Below are 15252 nucleotides of genomic sequence, written 5' to 3'. Positions count from 1 at the left end.
TAGGCATTTCTCTCACTGGAGGCAGAGAAGTCAATGGCTCCTTACATCCCAGAGTGACAAGTTAGGAGGGTACAAGCTAATCCCCTTAATCTGCCCTTTCTCCTGTCCAGAACTAAAGGGAGCGAGAGACCTGTATCAAGTAATCCTGTAGAGGAGACAATAGGATTAGTCTCCGGCTCTTGGACTGACAATCAGGTATCTACCGGCCGACTTGCAAAGTGGGGAGAGTTCTCTCCCATACCCAGGTTTCCCCCATTCTCTGGGAGGGGTGCACTTTTCATTAAGGCCTGGTGGGAAGCCCACGGGGAGGTGTTGGAGGTCTTCCCTGAAGGGCCCGCATTCCTCCCCCCCAGGACCCCTACAGAACAGGGACACGGCTGGGCCGCTACCCAGGGTACTGCACTGAGGTGGGGCCAGTCGGCCATCATGCTCCTATCACCAGCCTCTCCCAAGGTGCAAGACTCCTGTCACTGTCCCCAAGCAGGGACACAAAGCAAAAATAAGTCCCTGCAACTTTGCAGTTACGTTTCAGGATTAGGTTATACTTCCCGTGTTATTTCTGTTGCCCTGAGGTCAGGAGAAATTATTCTAGAAGTGCGCTGTTGTACATTTTTTATTTTTTGGATTATCAAACTTGCATCTTTCCAAAGGGTTATGCGTAACCATGGCATTAGCTTGAGGTCAAGGTTCAGAGGTGAAGAACATTATGTATTTCTGGTGAAACCATTTTCTTTGATTTATTTGTTGTGATGTCAGCCCTGAAACTCAAAACATCTCTTAGATGTGTGTAAAATGTAAAAAATGTAAGATAATTGCTAGCTGGTAAAATAAACAAGCTTAAAAATTAAAATTAGTGCTCTCCAGTGTCTTTAAAATAGTACTCCATGGTGAATTAGATTTTCATTTTCACATGTACTGTATTTGTCAGAAAAACAGGCAGCAATTAATCAGGGGACTATAAGCAAAACAGACATACAAAATCACACCTCAGTCTGTATGAATTGGCCAGTTTTAAATTCAGGTACACATTGTATTTTTGGATCACATGGACAATGGGGGAAAAAGTAGGAAAATAAATCAAAATCAATGGTGGATTAAATTGTCCTTTTCCTAGTATGTGTATATTATACCAGGACACAATTTTAGCATGATCAAAAATAGACCTGGGTCAATTCAATTCAAGTACTTGTTTGGACATTTTGCTGGAAAGACAAACATTGTTTACATTCATGGCAGCTGTAAATCAATCAATCAATCTTTTATTTATTTATTTATTTATTTATTTATTTATTATAATTTACCACTTTCTATTCCAAAAGCAAAATGTCTCAACAAATGTTAAGGCATAGTTCCAACCAGTGTGTTGCACCACTAATAGAGTAAAACTACAATTTACAATTTTGTCTGAAGAGAATTCCAGAAGCATTTAATGTGGAAATCAAACACCATTGGAGCTACAGATATGCAAAGTGATTATCAAATATGTGCCATTGCCTAAGTGAATGCTTCAGTCCTGTGTTAACCTTTATTGAAATAGAAGTGTTGTTTGTTTATTATTTATTGTATTGTATTTAGTCATTTGCATAAAACAGCCAGTGAAAACAACCAAAGCAGCCTATTTGATTGGGGGAAATTAATTCCCCCATCAGACTATTTGTTAAAAAAGGAAAAATTCCCCCAAAACAGCAAAGGCAGCCTAACAGAGTTATAATTTGTTGTGGCAACTTTACAATTGATTCAGCCATTCAAAAACGTTAACTATAGTGTATAGCATGCTGTGGTCAAGGCAACTGTTCAGACACTCCTGTCCTGTGCTTGCAGAAGTCAAATCTACCAAAAGGTGAATGATGCAGTTTCTCGGCTTTACAATAGATGGCACTATTGACACACAATTCATGTGCGCCAGGCAAAGATCCTCATTTGAGAAGGGACAGAAGTTTCCAGCCTGTGTATCGAGCACCTTAAATGTGGCTTGAATGTGGCAGGGTGTAGGAAATGGGGTTCTTGTGCCAAAGATGAAATCTTTGGTTCAATTCAAATCCAATTAAAACCGGTAGAGCAACATATTATCAAAATAGTATTTGATACTATTATCTTATACTATTTTAGCACTGATGTTATCATTAGTGTGATAATTACTGCTAATGCAAAGCCATTCATTATTAACTCACCAGATAAAATTATATTTCAAATTGTGTAATTTAAAACTAGGTAGGTAAAAGGCTTCGCGAATACCCTGACATTACATTAATGGCATTTGGCAGACGCTCTTATCCAGAGCAACGTACAGTTGATTAGACTAAGCAGGAGACAATCCTCCCCTGGAGCAATGCAGGATTAAGGGCCTTGCACAAGGGCACAACGGCTGTGCAGATTGTGGCTACACCGAGGAACGAACCACCAACCTTGTGGGTGACCCTGAACCCTGAAGCCAAAAAATGCACATAAAACACCAAGGCACTTGAGACCAAATTCTTCCTATTTAAAAGCTTCAGGACTCTGAATGGCCAGTGCATTTTATTTCCCAAGGGGCCCTAATATGGGAAAACTTGGGAAATAAAGATTTGTTCCCTAACCTGAACCCTGAAACCTGAACCCTTAAATGCTGAAACCCTTAAATGCTTAAACCCAAAAACCCTTACACCCTAACAACCTTAAACCCTTAAACTGTACACCCTAAACCCTAAACCCTACATCCTAAAACCTGTACACCCATACACTCCTAAACCCTTAAACCCTTAAAACTTAAAGCCCTTAAACCCTAAAACCCTAAAACCCATACACCCTTACACTCTTACACCCTTAAACCTTTAAACTGTAAAACCCTTACACCCTTAAACTCTTAAACCCGTACACCCGTACACCCGTACACCCTTACACCCTTAAACATTTGAACCCTTAAACAGTAAAACCCTTACACCTTAAAACCCTTAAACTCTTAAACCTTTAAACCAATGAAACCCCTTAAACTGTAAAACCCTTACACGCTTACAGCCTTAAACCCTTAAACCCTAAAACCCTAAAATCATAAAAACCTTAATCCCTTCAACCCTTAAACATTAAGCCCTAAAACCTTAAAACCTTAAAGTCTAAAAGCCTAAAAGCCTAAAACTCGTAAACCCTTAAACCCTTAAACCCCTTAAATCCCTTAAACCCCTTAACCCTTACAATCTCACACCCTTAAACCCTTAAACCCTAAAACCATAAAAACCTTAATCCCTTAAACCCTTGAACCTTTAAACCTTTAAACCTTTAAACCCTGAAACCCTGAAACCTTAAAACCTTAAAACCCTAAAACCCTTTAACCATTAAACCCCTTAAATCCTGTAAACCCCTTAAACCCATTAAACCCATAAAACCCCTAAACCGTTAAACCCTTAAACCCTGAAACCATAAAAGTCTAAAACCCTAAAACCCTAAAACTCGTAAACCCTTAAACCCCTTAAACTGTAAAACTCTTAAACCCTTACACCCATAAACCCTTAAACCAGAAAACTCTTACACCCTCAAACCCTTAAACCCTAATAGCCTTAAACCCTAAAACCCTCAAACCCTTAAACCCATTAAACCCCTTAAACCCCTTGAAATCGTAAAACCCTTACACCCTTACAACCTTAAAGCCTAACACCTACATTTCTCCTCTGGTGTTCAGTTATTATTTGTTTGAAGGCCCAATATTTCTAGTGCCTCAAGTCCATGGTGAAGGAAATGAGCCACCAAGTGGCTCAGGCAGTAAGAGCAGTTGTCTGGCAGTCGGAGGGTTGCCGGTTCGATCCCCCGCCCGGGCTGTGTCGAAGTGTCCCTGAGCAAGACACCAAACCCCTAAATGCTCCTGACGAGCTGGTCGGTGCCTTGCATGGCAGCCAATTGCCGTTGGTGTGTGACTGTGTGTATGAATGGGTGAATGATAGCGGCCTGTACCGTTTTTCCCACAACACTGATGACAGAAAACCAAATTACTTTTCATGTCAATCCACTCTTTCTGTAGTGGCAAGTTTGTATGCATGTAGGCACTGCGTATTCCTGATGCATGCATTTGGACAAGCATGCTACTGGAACCCATTTTACCTGTTAAAACTGTTCCGGTTCACAGCATACACAACCCCTGGTTTCATCCACCCCCTGGTTTCATCCACCCCCTGCCATGGGAATTCCACTGTAATTTCCTTTTTTTTAAAATGGAAAACAAGGGATCTCTCCTGTTCCAACAATGTCATTTCCTGTCTAATGTTATCCTGCCAACATCCCTGAGTATATGTATATGTGTAGAAATGAAAGCTAAATACTGGGACATAATGTCTCCACCACATTAAGGTGAGCTCCATGACCTCACTGACCCTGGACCTGAGTTGCTACACACATCCTGTCGTCTGACAGAAAGTGATGCTGTAAGACAAAGCTATTTAATCGTCCTGTCCCCCCTCTCCCCTCTCTTGGGCTGATATCATTTGTGTGATATGTCGTGGTTTATGCAGGTGCGGGGAAGGCTTGGGAAACATTCTTTCATTTCCCCGTCTGACACGACGGGATCCTCTCTGCACGTACAGGCAAGTGCCCCGCCACTCACCGCGAGGGCCGTGACCAGGGGAGGGAGGAATGAAGAGCAGCATTGTGGGAGACGTTGTTTTTCTTTCCTGCGCCGTAGGTTGCTCAGGTGCGCCTGATAATCCCACTAAATCCCTCTATCTGAAGCGCGGACACGGCTAGGCCCGGGTTGAGCGTGGATACAAGTTTAGCCCCAAGGTTACCCCCCACCCACCCCCTTTCTGTCTGTGGGAAGGGGGGGGGGGTGGCAGGAAGCCACTGCCTCGTTCGCTATTCCCGCCAGATTGTTTGTCAATGACCTCCAGAATCGTTCCCTCGTGGGGATGCGACCATCACTTCCCTTTCTGGCCCGTCATAACCAACCCTCGACAGACGGAACCTTCTAACCATTCTCTTCTCCCCTCCATAACAGACACGCAACAAACACACAGACCCACCGTATACCAGCAAAGCTACTTTCCACAGCGCATTGTGGTGTATGGATCTTCTAGTCCCCACTTTAAGGCCGTAAGACAGTAACGGTATTCTCCTAGTGACAGTGAGACATGTAATCCCATTGGAGAGTTGGATTTGAGGGTCCGAGGAGTTTGGCACAGTAGATTTGGTTCCTCTGACCTCGAGGCTCCAGTGTTTACCCACAGAGGTCAGCGGGGCAGGGAAGAGCGGCTGGTGATTGAGCGTGTGCGGGGATCAGGGCTAACCGCACCGCACGGGGAACTGGACACCACCCTGGGACCTGCAGGAGACTCCACACCCCTCACTGGCTCCTTTAAGAATACCTTCCCTTCTGCCACAGGCACCGGCTGTCCTGCGCCATCAGATAGTTCAATGGAAATGGTGTGTTTTTCAAAATCACCACTTACATTGTCTAAAAATAATAATAATTTCCCCCATTGATGAATATGTTTTCAGTCAATTAAATGCTCCAAATCAGTCTTTTTTTTGTTTTTTGCTTCATTTTTTTAATGAACAAATCCTCTATTTTTCAATATGGTTGACACAACCCTACCTAAGTTTTGAGACAATTCTTAATGCAGGTGACTATCCAAACTAATATAAAGGCAAAATGATCCTTAATGACTCAGTAAGTAGTTTTGTTCTTTATTATTTGACAGTGTGGCGAGGTCCTGGCATTGCTTTATCCCCACAGTGTATCCTTTTGGTGTGTAAGTGATTGAAGTGCACCTTGGCAACCCCGTCCTGTGTAATCTTCAATAGCGGAGAAATCCAGGGGCTTTGACATCTGGGGAGTAAGAAATTTGTTTCCAGAGGCCGGGGATTAACGATGTCAGGGCGTGTTTTGGCATGCCGGCGGGGGGAACAATGACGGGGTAGCCCCCGCGAAGAACCCGCGCCATAAAGCGCTACGCTAAAACACCGCGGTTTGCCAGACCGCATTCCTCTTCTTCCTCCCGTGCAGAAGACGCAGCCCACCCATGCTTTTAGAAAAGGGTGACACACCTACCCCCCGGGGTCCAACTTCACTCCCGTCCTCCTGACTTTAAAGGTCAAGTTTTATTTCTTCTTCTTCTTTTTTAAAAAAACAGCCGCTAGTACTTCTGTTCACAAGCACTCTCAGAAATAAAGCTACCTGCTACAAAACGGTACAAATATTTGTCACTGGCACAATACTCCCCCAGCCAGCAATATAGAATTAATTAGTACCTTGTTTGCTAGAGACCATTACTGTACTTTCCGGGTGCATTTTAAAATGTTCATCCTCAGAGAACAAGCATGTGCCTCCACTGTCACTTTATTTCTGTGTGGGACACACCAGCTCACATTAATAACAGCTGAATGTTGCAGTTTATGCATTGTTTGGTTTTATATTGCCTGCGCAGCTTTGAATACACATTCAAGGGGTAGACAACAACCACAAATGAAAGCCACAATTGACATCAGTTCCGACATTTATTAAATAAATCAATTAAAATAAAAGAAGTATAAACAAAATGACAAGTCATCAGATGACAGTCCAAGAGTTTGTATGTCAAAACCAAAGAAACCAAAACCCCATCACAAAACCTTTGAGGACGAATGATTAAGAAATATGAAAGGTTTACATTTGGTGAACACCAATACAAATCCAACAGAAATGTAGCAGAGCCCTGGAACTAATCGCTTTACATATAAAGTACTTTTTAAAGGCACCACGGCTTGTTAAACATAAACATACCAGGAAAATGTTTGGTTCAAATAATAAAACTATAATATTTAAATATTTCAAGCTTATTAGCCAACACCCAAATCCTTATCCTGAGCATTAATGTCCAAACCCTTATCCTGACTATTAATGTCCAAATACTTAAAGCTAATCCAAAGCTCTAGTTTGATATGCATGGCACTTGTTGAAAAGACAGCTACAGAGCAAAACTCCATCAGTGTTAAATTTACTCCAAAACTACCAGTGCAGTACACAGTATGCACTCTGTTAAAGAGTTAAACACATACTCAGTGCACAGGTTATTTCACACTGAACATTATTACGGTGTACAGTAAATGAAATGTATGTGTTGTGTTCAATGCTAGGCGTGCCCTAATCTGATCCATTTACATTTCCCCTCACCAATTGCCCCATTAAAGGAGTAACATGCTGGTTGAAGGCAACAACCAAAAAAATGTGCAATTAGTCAGGGATTTAAATGTATTTTAAAACATTTTTTTTTTCGAAGCCTAAATTTCCCACTATAAAAGTTCACCCAAACTGTCTGGGCGTGGTAATGAGAACTGCCAATGACCTATTAATGGTAAATGGTTAGCATTTACATGGCGCCTTTATCCAAAGCGCTGTACAATTGATACTTCTCATTCACCCTTTCATACACACACTCACACCAACGTCGATTGGCTGCCATGCAAGGTACGAACCAGCTCGTCAGGAGCATTTGGGGGTCAGGTGTCTTGCTCAGGGACACAGGGATTGGTTATCCTCTTGTGACGTACTACTAGGCGAACATTCTCAACCGTTTAAAAAAAGGATGATAAATTGAATACGCTTACTTCTCCAAAACTAAAGAAAGGATATACTTAATAATAAATGTTTCTTCAATACCCTCTTGTGCAAATCTCATATAAAAACCTAGAAAAATGTGACCAACTACCATGTTACTCCTTTAAATTTGGTAGGATAGTATCTGTGTTTAGCAGATTGTGTTTCAAATTTGTGATGTGTCATCTGCTCTCAGGAGAGAGAAACGTTAAAAACTGCAAGGTTTTTACAATGCCGCAAGTTGATTCACACCCTGATAAAGTGGCAAACATGGGGGCAGCCTGTAGCCTAGTGGCTAAGCTATATGACTGTAGGCTAGTGGCTAAGGTATGTGACTCTAGCCTAGTGGCTAAGGTACGTGACCGTAGCATTGGAGCTATGGTACATGACTGTAGCCTTGGGGCTAAGGTACATAAATGTAGCATTGGGGCTAAGGTACATAAATGTAGCATTGGGGCTAAGGTACATGATTGTAGCATTGGGGCTAAGGTACATGACTGTAGCCTTGGGGCTAAGGTACATGACTGTAGCATTGGCGCTAAGGTACATGACTGTAGCCTTGGGGCTAAGGTACATGACTGTAACCTTGGGGCTAAGGTACATGACTGAAGCCTTGGGGCTAAGGGACATGACTGTTGCACTGGGGCTAAGGTACATGACTGTAGCATTGGGGCTAAGGTACATGACTGTAGCCTTGGGGCTAAGGTACATGACTGTAACCTTGGGGCTAAGGTACATGACTGAAGCCTTGGGGCTAAGGTACATGACTGTTGCACTGGGGCTAAGGTACATGACTGTAGCATTGGGGCTAAGGTACATGACTGTAGCCTTGGGGCTAAGGTACATGACTGTAGACTGTAGCATTGGGGCTAAGGTACATGACTGTAGCCTTGGGGCTAAGGTACATGACTGTAGCCTTGGGGCTAAGGTACATGACTGTAGCCTTGGGGCTAAGATACATGCATGACAGTAGCCTTGGGGCTAAGGTACATGACTGTAGACTGTAGCATTGGGGCTAAGGTACATGACTGTAGCCTTGGGGCTAAGGTACATGACAGTAGCCTTGGGGCTAAGGTACATGACTCTAACCTTGGGGCTAAGGTACATGACTGTAGCATTGGGGCTAAGGTACATGACTGAAGCCCTGGGGCTAAGGGACATGACTGTAACATTGGGGCTAAGGTACATGACTGTAGCCTTGGGGCTAAGGTACATCTGCTGAGTCCTCTGCTGACAGTGGGGCTGACATCATCATCTGCGAGACCTGGGCCCCTGGCCTCTGAAGTCCAGAGCACACAGAGAGGTGGCGAGGGCACTGTAGAGATGCGTGGCACTGAACCGCAGGCAATATACTGGGCTGCTCGTGGCTGACGACAGGTAGAACGTCTGCAACACCAGGAGAAAGACACGTTACAAAGCAACAGCATAGCCTAGTGGCTAAGCTATAGGACTGTAGCCTAATGGCTAAGCTAAAGGACTGTAGCCTAGTGGCTAAGCTATATGACTGTATCCTAGCGGCTACGGTACATGACTGGGACCTGGAGGGTTGGTGGTTCAAGCCCCAATAAGCCCCAATAAGATTAGTGCAGCTGTTGGGCCCTTGAGCAAGGACCTTAACCCCACACTGCTCCAGGGGGGATTCTGCTCAGTCTAATCAACTGCAAGACGCTTTGGAAAAAAATATCAGCTAAATAACTGTAATAATTAAAACAGCAAATGAATAAATAGTATCTCAGCTTGGAGCCAGAGTTGTTCATTCTGTTTTGATTTAGTAAATTTCAGGAAATTTAGTCTACAATTTAAGGCATATGCTGAACACCCTTTTTGCTAATTACAGTATGTATCTCAGTATCATTTAAAACATTTCTGGACTGAATTTCAATTTATTTGGGTGAAAAATAATATTTTTATATTTTAGCACGCTTCCTGCATATCATAAGATTTTAGCATATTTTACCTGCAAACAGGAAGTCTTCCGCATGTCCCACAGACGCACGACGCCGTAGTAGGAGGAGCCACTGGCGATCATGTGATTTCCATCGGTCTGAATACAGTACAGGGCACTATCGTGAGGCTCCTCCCACTGCATGACACACTTCCTGTGAGAGAGAAAAGAGTTTTACACACTGCCTGTTGTCATGAACAATGGTGGCATTTTTATCATTGACAAGGCAGCTTCCATATTAATCCCAAGTTACAACATGAAGGGGAAGCAAATCTAAGTAGCACTTCATGTACCCACTCGATGGCAAATATGAGCACTGCTTCTGAAGTGAATGGAATTCCTGGTTGTAAAATCCAGCTTGACAGTTGTTTCAAAACCAAAAATGTTCAGTTGGGTATCTAAGCAGAGGATACAGAGTGTCTATTATCTGCCAGAATCCCCACACAGTCATTTAAGGAGGGGCGGCTCGGATTTATTGATCCAATTAAACCAGGGTGACGATATGATGGCCAGATCCAGACCATCCGATTGGGTATAGAGTCAGGACACAGGCGCCTTGTGACTGAGTAATTAGCACAGAGACCTCATTTTAATGTCAAATAACAGTGTGTCTCACAGCACTGTGTCACCATCACTTTATTTTCCACTTCTTGTGAGTTTTCCAGCAAGATGACGGCAGTGTACTTCCAGCAGAAAATGTTTTTTTTCCTCTTGGTAGGTGATCCATCCAAGTACTAACTAAGCCCAGCCCCTCTTAGTTGCATAGGATAGTGTGCAACCACTACTGTCACCACCAAAAGTAACTCTAATTCTTGACTCTCTCACTGAACAACACTCCAAGAGGATACCTTGAAAGGTAGCAAGCAATTGAATCCTAAATCAAATCCCACATGATGCCAAACAACCAAAACCAAAAATTATGATATTCTAATCATCTGAAAAACGCTACATAAAAATACAAATAAAATGAATACTAATCTATGAAGATTAGACGGATTCATTGACTTTTAGAACAGCTCTTACTGCAAGATATACATAGAACACCTTACTAAGAATGAGGAAAAATGATCAAATAAAGCAACCATACCACTCACAAAAAGTGAAAAAGAGACCCCTGCTCTCTCTCTCTCCCTCCACATGTCTACAGCTTTTAACATGGCACTCTAAACAGTGCAAAATCAAAGGGTGGTTTTGGACGAGGGTGGGGGGGGGGGGGGGGGTTCATAAATTGCCAGCCAGTGCAGTGTAACCTCATCCCTTGTTTACGGAAAGGGGCTCTCCTGTTTTAGCGCAGGCAGGGGAGGGGGGGGGGGGGGAGGAGGGAAGGTTAAGGGAAGTGCCAGTGAGTGGAGAGCCAATAGAGATCGATTCTCCATTAAAGGCCTTATTAATAACTAATGCTCAGGGACCTCCACGGCCACACGGCAGACAGGGGCGGGGGGGGGACAGCGGTAGCCGTCTGGTCGGGGCCTCTCTGGGGGACGGGGGACTGGTGTGTACCCCACACCGCGGTCCCCTTACCCCCACAGCCCCTGTGTCAGGTGTGCTCTTTGTCACCGTCCCATTTTAGAATGAGCCCCTCAGCTCTATTCAGTTTCACTCACTCACTTCTCTCTCAGACGGCATGTGATTTTCCCTTGGTTTGTGAGATCGTTTGTCAGGTTTATCATGCTCTGCAGTTTCCAATCTTATTTTCTTTTTAATTTGGGCATCTTCGTTGAGTTTTTGGTCTTCCATTTGACTTGTGTATGTGTGTGTTTGCGTGCGCGTGTTTGTGTGCCTGATCCTACCAGAGGGACAGACACTTGGGTCAAGGCCAGTGGAAATTGATTTAAGAAGTCCCGTTCCCTTATCAGAAGCGTCCCAGGCATGCGTTTTGGGAAAGGTTCTGGATCTACGGTTGAGATCCATAGTCTGAGCAGAGCTGAACAGTGTAGAGCATACGCCTGCATCCACAGATACATGTCTGTTTTTAATGTCAGTGGTAACAGCTGGTCAGGTGGGTAAAAGAGACACACTGCAGGGCAGGGAGGGGGATGGGGGTGTCTCTCTCTCTCAAACTGAATCACTTCAGCCACACAGGAGAACACAGACCATGACAGATGAGGGAACAACCGAGGGGCCCAGAGACAAAGACGCAGAGCCTCAAATCACTGCTGAACACAAACACAGAGCCAAATACAAACCAAGGTGTAGCTACAGGGCAAGAGATGAGAACTGCACCCCAAATTAATCAACTGTGGATGCAATTCCGCCAAGTGTGAACTTCCTCACGGAAAGGGTCTATTTCACAGGAACCTGTCGGTCATCCTTGAACCTTATGTAATCCATAAGACCCCCATTCACACAAGAACCAACTTCCAAAGGACAAATGCCCCCCCAAATGAGAGGTAACCACACGTTGCCCCTGCCTGGTTTCACTGTGAATTATTGATATCTAAAGAGGGAACGGTTACCCAAGCCGTGTCCCTGGGGCCCTCTTCCAATCACGTCTCATTTGTGTTACTCGACTGAACTTATGCGATTGTGTGTGTGCACAGTGTGAGTCCCCCCCCCACCCCCCCCCAGAGAAAACCAGTCAGCTTCACAACGGGCTCAGTCATCCCCAGAACCCGCCCCGTTTCCCTGGAGACGCTCGGGACCGCATCAATACGGGCACTGGCCGACTCGGGCCGGGGCGAGAACCCTACCGCCAGGCCCGTCTCGAGCGGCGAGGGCCCTTTCATTTCGGGACGGGGGGGGGAGGGGGACAACGGCCCGGTCCGCAGAGACGAGCGAGACTTCAAACGTTCCCCCCCTCGGGTCTAAATGGGACTTTGTGCACAGGGGACCCTATTAGATTAACTGAGAACACTAATCTTCAATATCTGGACTGATGCATACCGGCTCCGCTCCTGGTACTTAGCCCATTGAAACGAACCTGCTTACGATTCAGTTATTTAGTGTGGGAGGTCTGGTTGCCCTTTCTCTGTACCTGGGGGTGACGCGGAGGTCCCAGTATCTGATGAAGGTGTCGTAGCCGCAGGTCAGGAGCTGGAAGGGAGACTCGAAGGCGATGTCCAGGACGCCCGCGCCCCGCCGGAACTCGGAGCCGATGCAGGACACCATCTGGCCCCTGGAGGGACACACAGGGGTGGGGTATGAGGCCTTGTCAGATATCTCCAAAGAAATGAACTTAAATCATCAATATAGGAAGCATCGCAGGAAAAATACCCTTGCATATTAATACTCATACGCCAGTCAGGCTTGCGTCAGATCTTAAACAGAAATCAAAAGATAAAAATCACTTGATCTTTCTTGTCGGTTGTCTCGAATCTTTACATCTCAGTTAACACATTAGTGTCCAATTCGGTGGCCTTATTCTAAACCCAATGCCTTAATTAGTCAAGCTAATCCCCCCATTACCTCCAAAGCCTCTTCCATGTCCACTATATTCCTCTCTCCACAACTACAGACCACACAAAGGATAAATCTACAGGCTGGAGATGTTGGGGTGTGGGGGGTTTAAAAAAAGAAAGAAAAAAAAAGTAAACACCTTTTGGTTGCGAATTTGCAAGGAAAGCAGATTAAGGGCTGAGAAAATAACTAAAATGGAGGCCGGTTTTCCCAGATGAGAGGTGTGGACGGAGCACCACGCTCCTGTGATCACAGCGAGGCCAGCCCGCTGGGCCCGGCGGTCCCCTCGGCTCTCCCCTGGGCCCGCACTCCAAAGAGCAGATTATGTAGAATAACAATTTCTTTGTCGCCGTTTAATTCCCTCCATGACCGTGACTGTGTGACTTGTGGACCTTTGATACCTGGACCCTAGCAACCATTTAGAGACACCGGCGGCCCATGGCAACCACCCCCCACGCTCGTTTCTCCTGTGTGCCGTTACACGTAGGGCAGGCTGGTAATCCTCCACCTTCACTAAGAGGGGTGGGAGGGGGGCTTATTGGACAGGGGATTTCTCACCAATGGGGTCTCCAGAAAGACCCACTGGCTCTTTCTTCACTGGTGGGCAGGTTGACTGCGGTTTGTCAGTGAACTTGTCCGCTGATTTTGTCCATGAGTGAATCTGTAGGGAGTTTGTACGTAAATATGATATTCTATGAGGCTCTCAGTTCGCAGTGTAAGTTTTGGACTGCTGTTGTAGCCCTATGTGAGTTCCTCTATGTGAGTTTCATTTGAAAAGGCGAGAAGATGGGAGTGATATGGGTCTGCACGTCTGCACACTGTCAGAGCCAATAACCACCTTGAGTGGAGCCAAGCCTACGCTCCACATTTTTCATCAGGCCGCTGTTTGTAAGGATATGTGAAGATTACAGGTATGGAGGACATATAAATAATCTTTCAAACGGTTGCATCTGAAATGGTGGCTGGTCTTTCCCGCCAATCTCGATGTGTGATGGGAAAGGCCAACTTGGTTACCGCAGTTCAAATCCAAGTAACTTTTTGGATTTATTTCATTTTTTAAAATTATTATTATTAAAAAAAAATTCAAAACATTTTGTTCAAAAGGTATACAGAATATCAGAATACAGAAAATCCTTTATTGAATAAAGGCTGGCAATTTTCGTATCCCCTTGTGTCCAGCTCTTCTGTCCTCCTAGGGGAGTGACACACATGTACAGTGTTTTTTGGGGTTAGCGACACTGCACACAACACTGATACATACTACATGCTGAAATTTTATACGCACTCTCCGAACATTTACATGGAGATCATTTGTCTTTTTAGCATTGTGACACAACATTGAAGGTTTAGCTTGCCTTAAACCACCTTAAAGAAATACTGAATATTCAAATACCCATATTAATGGAACACTAATGCCACAGCAGTTGAAGCTTTATTTAAATTCCCAGTTTGTGGTTACAAAAGAAATAAAAAAAAGAAATAAAAAAAAATCAGGTGCCTGAAAGTTAAAATCCACAGTGGGGCTATTGTAACTATCAGCTGGGTAACTATTTGTTTCAGGAAATATCTGAGTATTTTCCCTCCCTCATCCCCTGAAATGGTGAGATGCACACAGTACAGAATCAAGTGGATCATGTTCAACCCCAACAAAACGTAGCAAAAGGTATATTTAAATGGAAAGGTGGTGCATTGAACACAATGCGTGGGCAGACTGACTGACATAGGTACGGTTTGCTCCTATGGTGTCTGAGAAGACGATTTGGGCTTTAAAGCGTAGGCCTATGTCATTATTGATTCGGGACACGCCACCGACACACCCACCAAACAGGAGCTAAAGCCTGTCTCAAAATCTCAAAGCCTGTTACAAAACATTGAAGAGCCAACATTGTTGGGAGGAAACCCAGAATAGTTCAACCCAGAAACGGTAGCAAAACGTTTTCGATTGAACTTGCCTGTGCTCTTGTGTTGTGGAGTGTGAGCCTGTGTCAGGCTGTGGTTCCCACAGGTGCAGCTGATTGAGGGCCTGATTGCTCATGATGCGCACCTGTGTCTACCCAACAGCCCAACTGCATTAAAGCCTGAAGACTCTGCAGTTCGTCTTCTTGTTGCTGAGGGCTCCATATAGCGCCTCCATTTTAAGACTGTTTTTGTACTACTTTTGTTTTAATGTTTTCATCTACCCTATTTTTTTGTTGCATGTTTTAAACTTTAAGTTGAAGATTTATTAGTGGATTTTTCTGTTGTAGGTTTCAGGCAGACAGGCATTTTATATGCTCTGTATATTTTGGACTTGATATTACTTCTCAGAAAGAGAACTTGTTTCTCCAATATGTCCTTCAGAAAACTACATCACAGTGGCAGCAGAATACCCAGCTAG

The 15252-nt window shown here is 44.3% G+C and overlaps 1 protein-coding gene across 1 annotated transcript in view; it reads right to left on the bottom strand.

Moving 5' to 3' along the window:
* Positions 1-7785: 7785 nt before the first annotated feature.
* Positions 7786-15252, bottom strand: part of fbxw4 (F-box and WD repeat domain containing 4) — a 34147-nt gene continuing 26680 nt past the window's right edge. The window contains exons 7-9 of the mRNA XM_061228566.1: positions 12454-12594; positions 9492-9633; positions 7786-8920 (exon numbers count right to left, since the gene is read on the bottom strand). Coding sequence (XP_061084550.1) covers positions 8786-8920; positions 9492-9633; positions 12454-12594 — 418 coding nt within the window. The 3' untranslated portion in view covers positions 7786-8785. The remainder of the gene's footprint in view (positions 8921-9491; positions 9634-12453; positions 12595-15252) is intronic.

The sequence above is a fragment of the Conger conger genome, chromosome 18 (assembly GCF_963514075.1).
Source record: "Conger conger chromosome 18, fConCon1.1, whole genome shotgun sequence".
NCBI lineage: Eukaryota > Metazoa > Chordata > Actinopteri > Anguilliformes > Congridae > Conger > Conger conger.
This window is presented reverse-complemented; position numbering and strand designations above follow the sequence as displayed.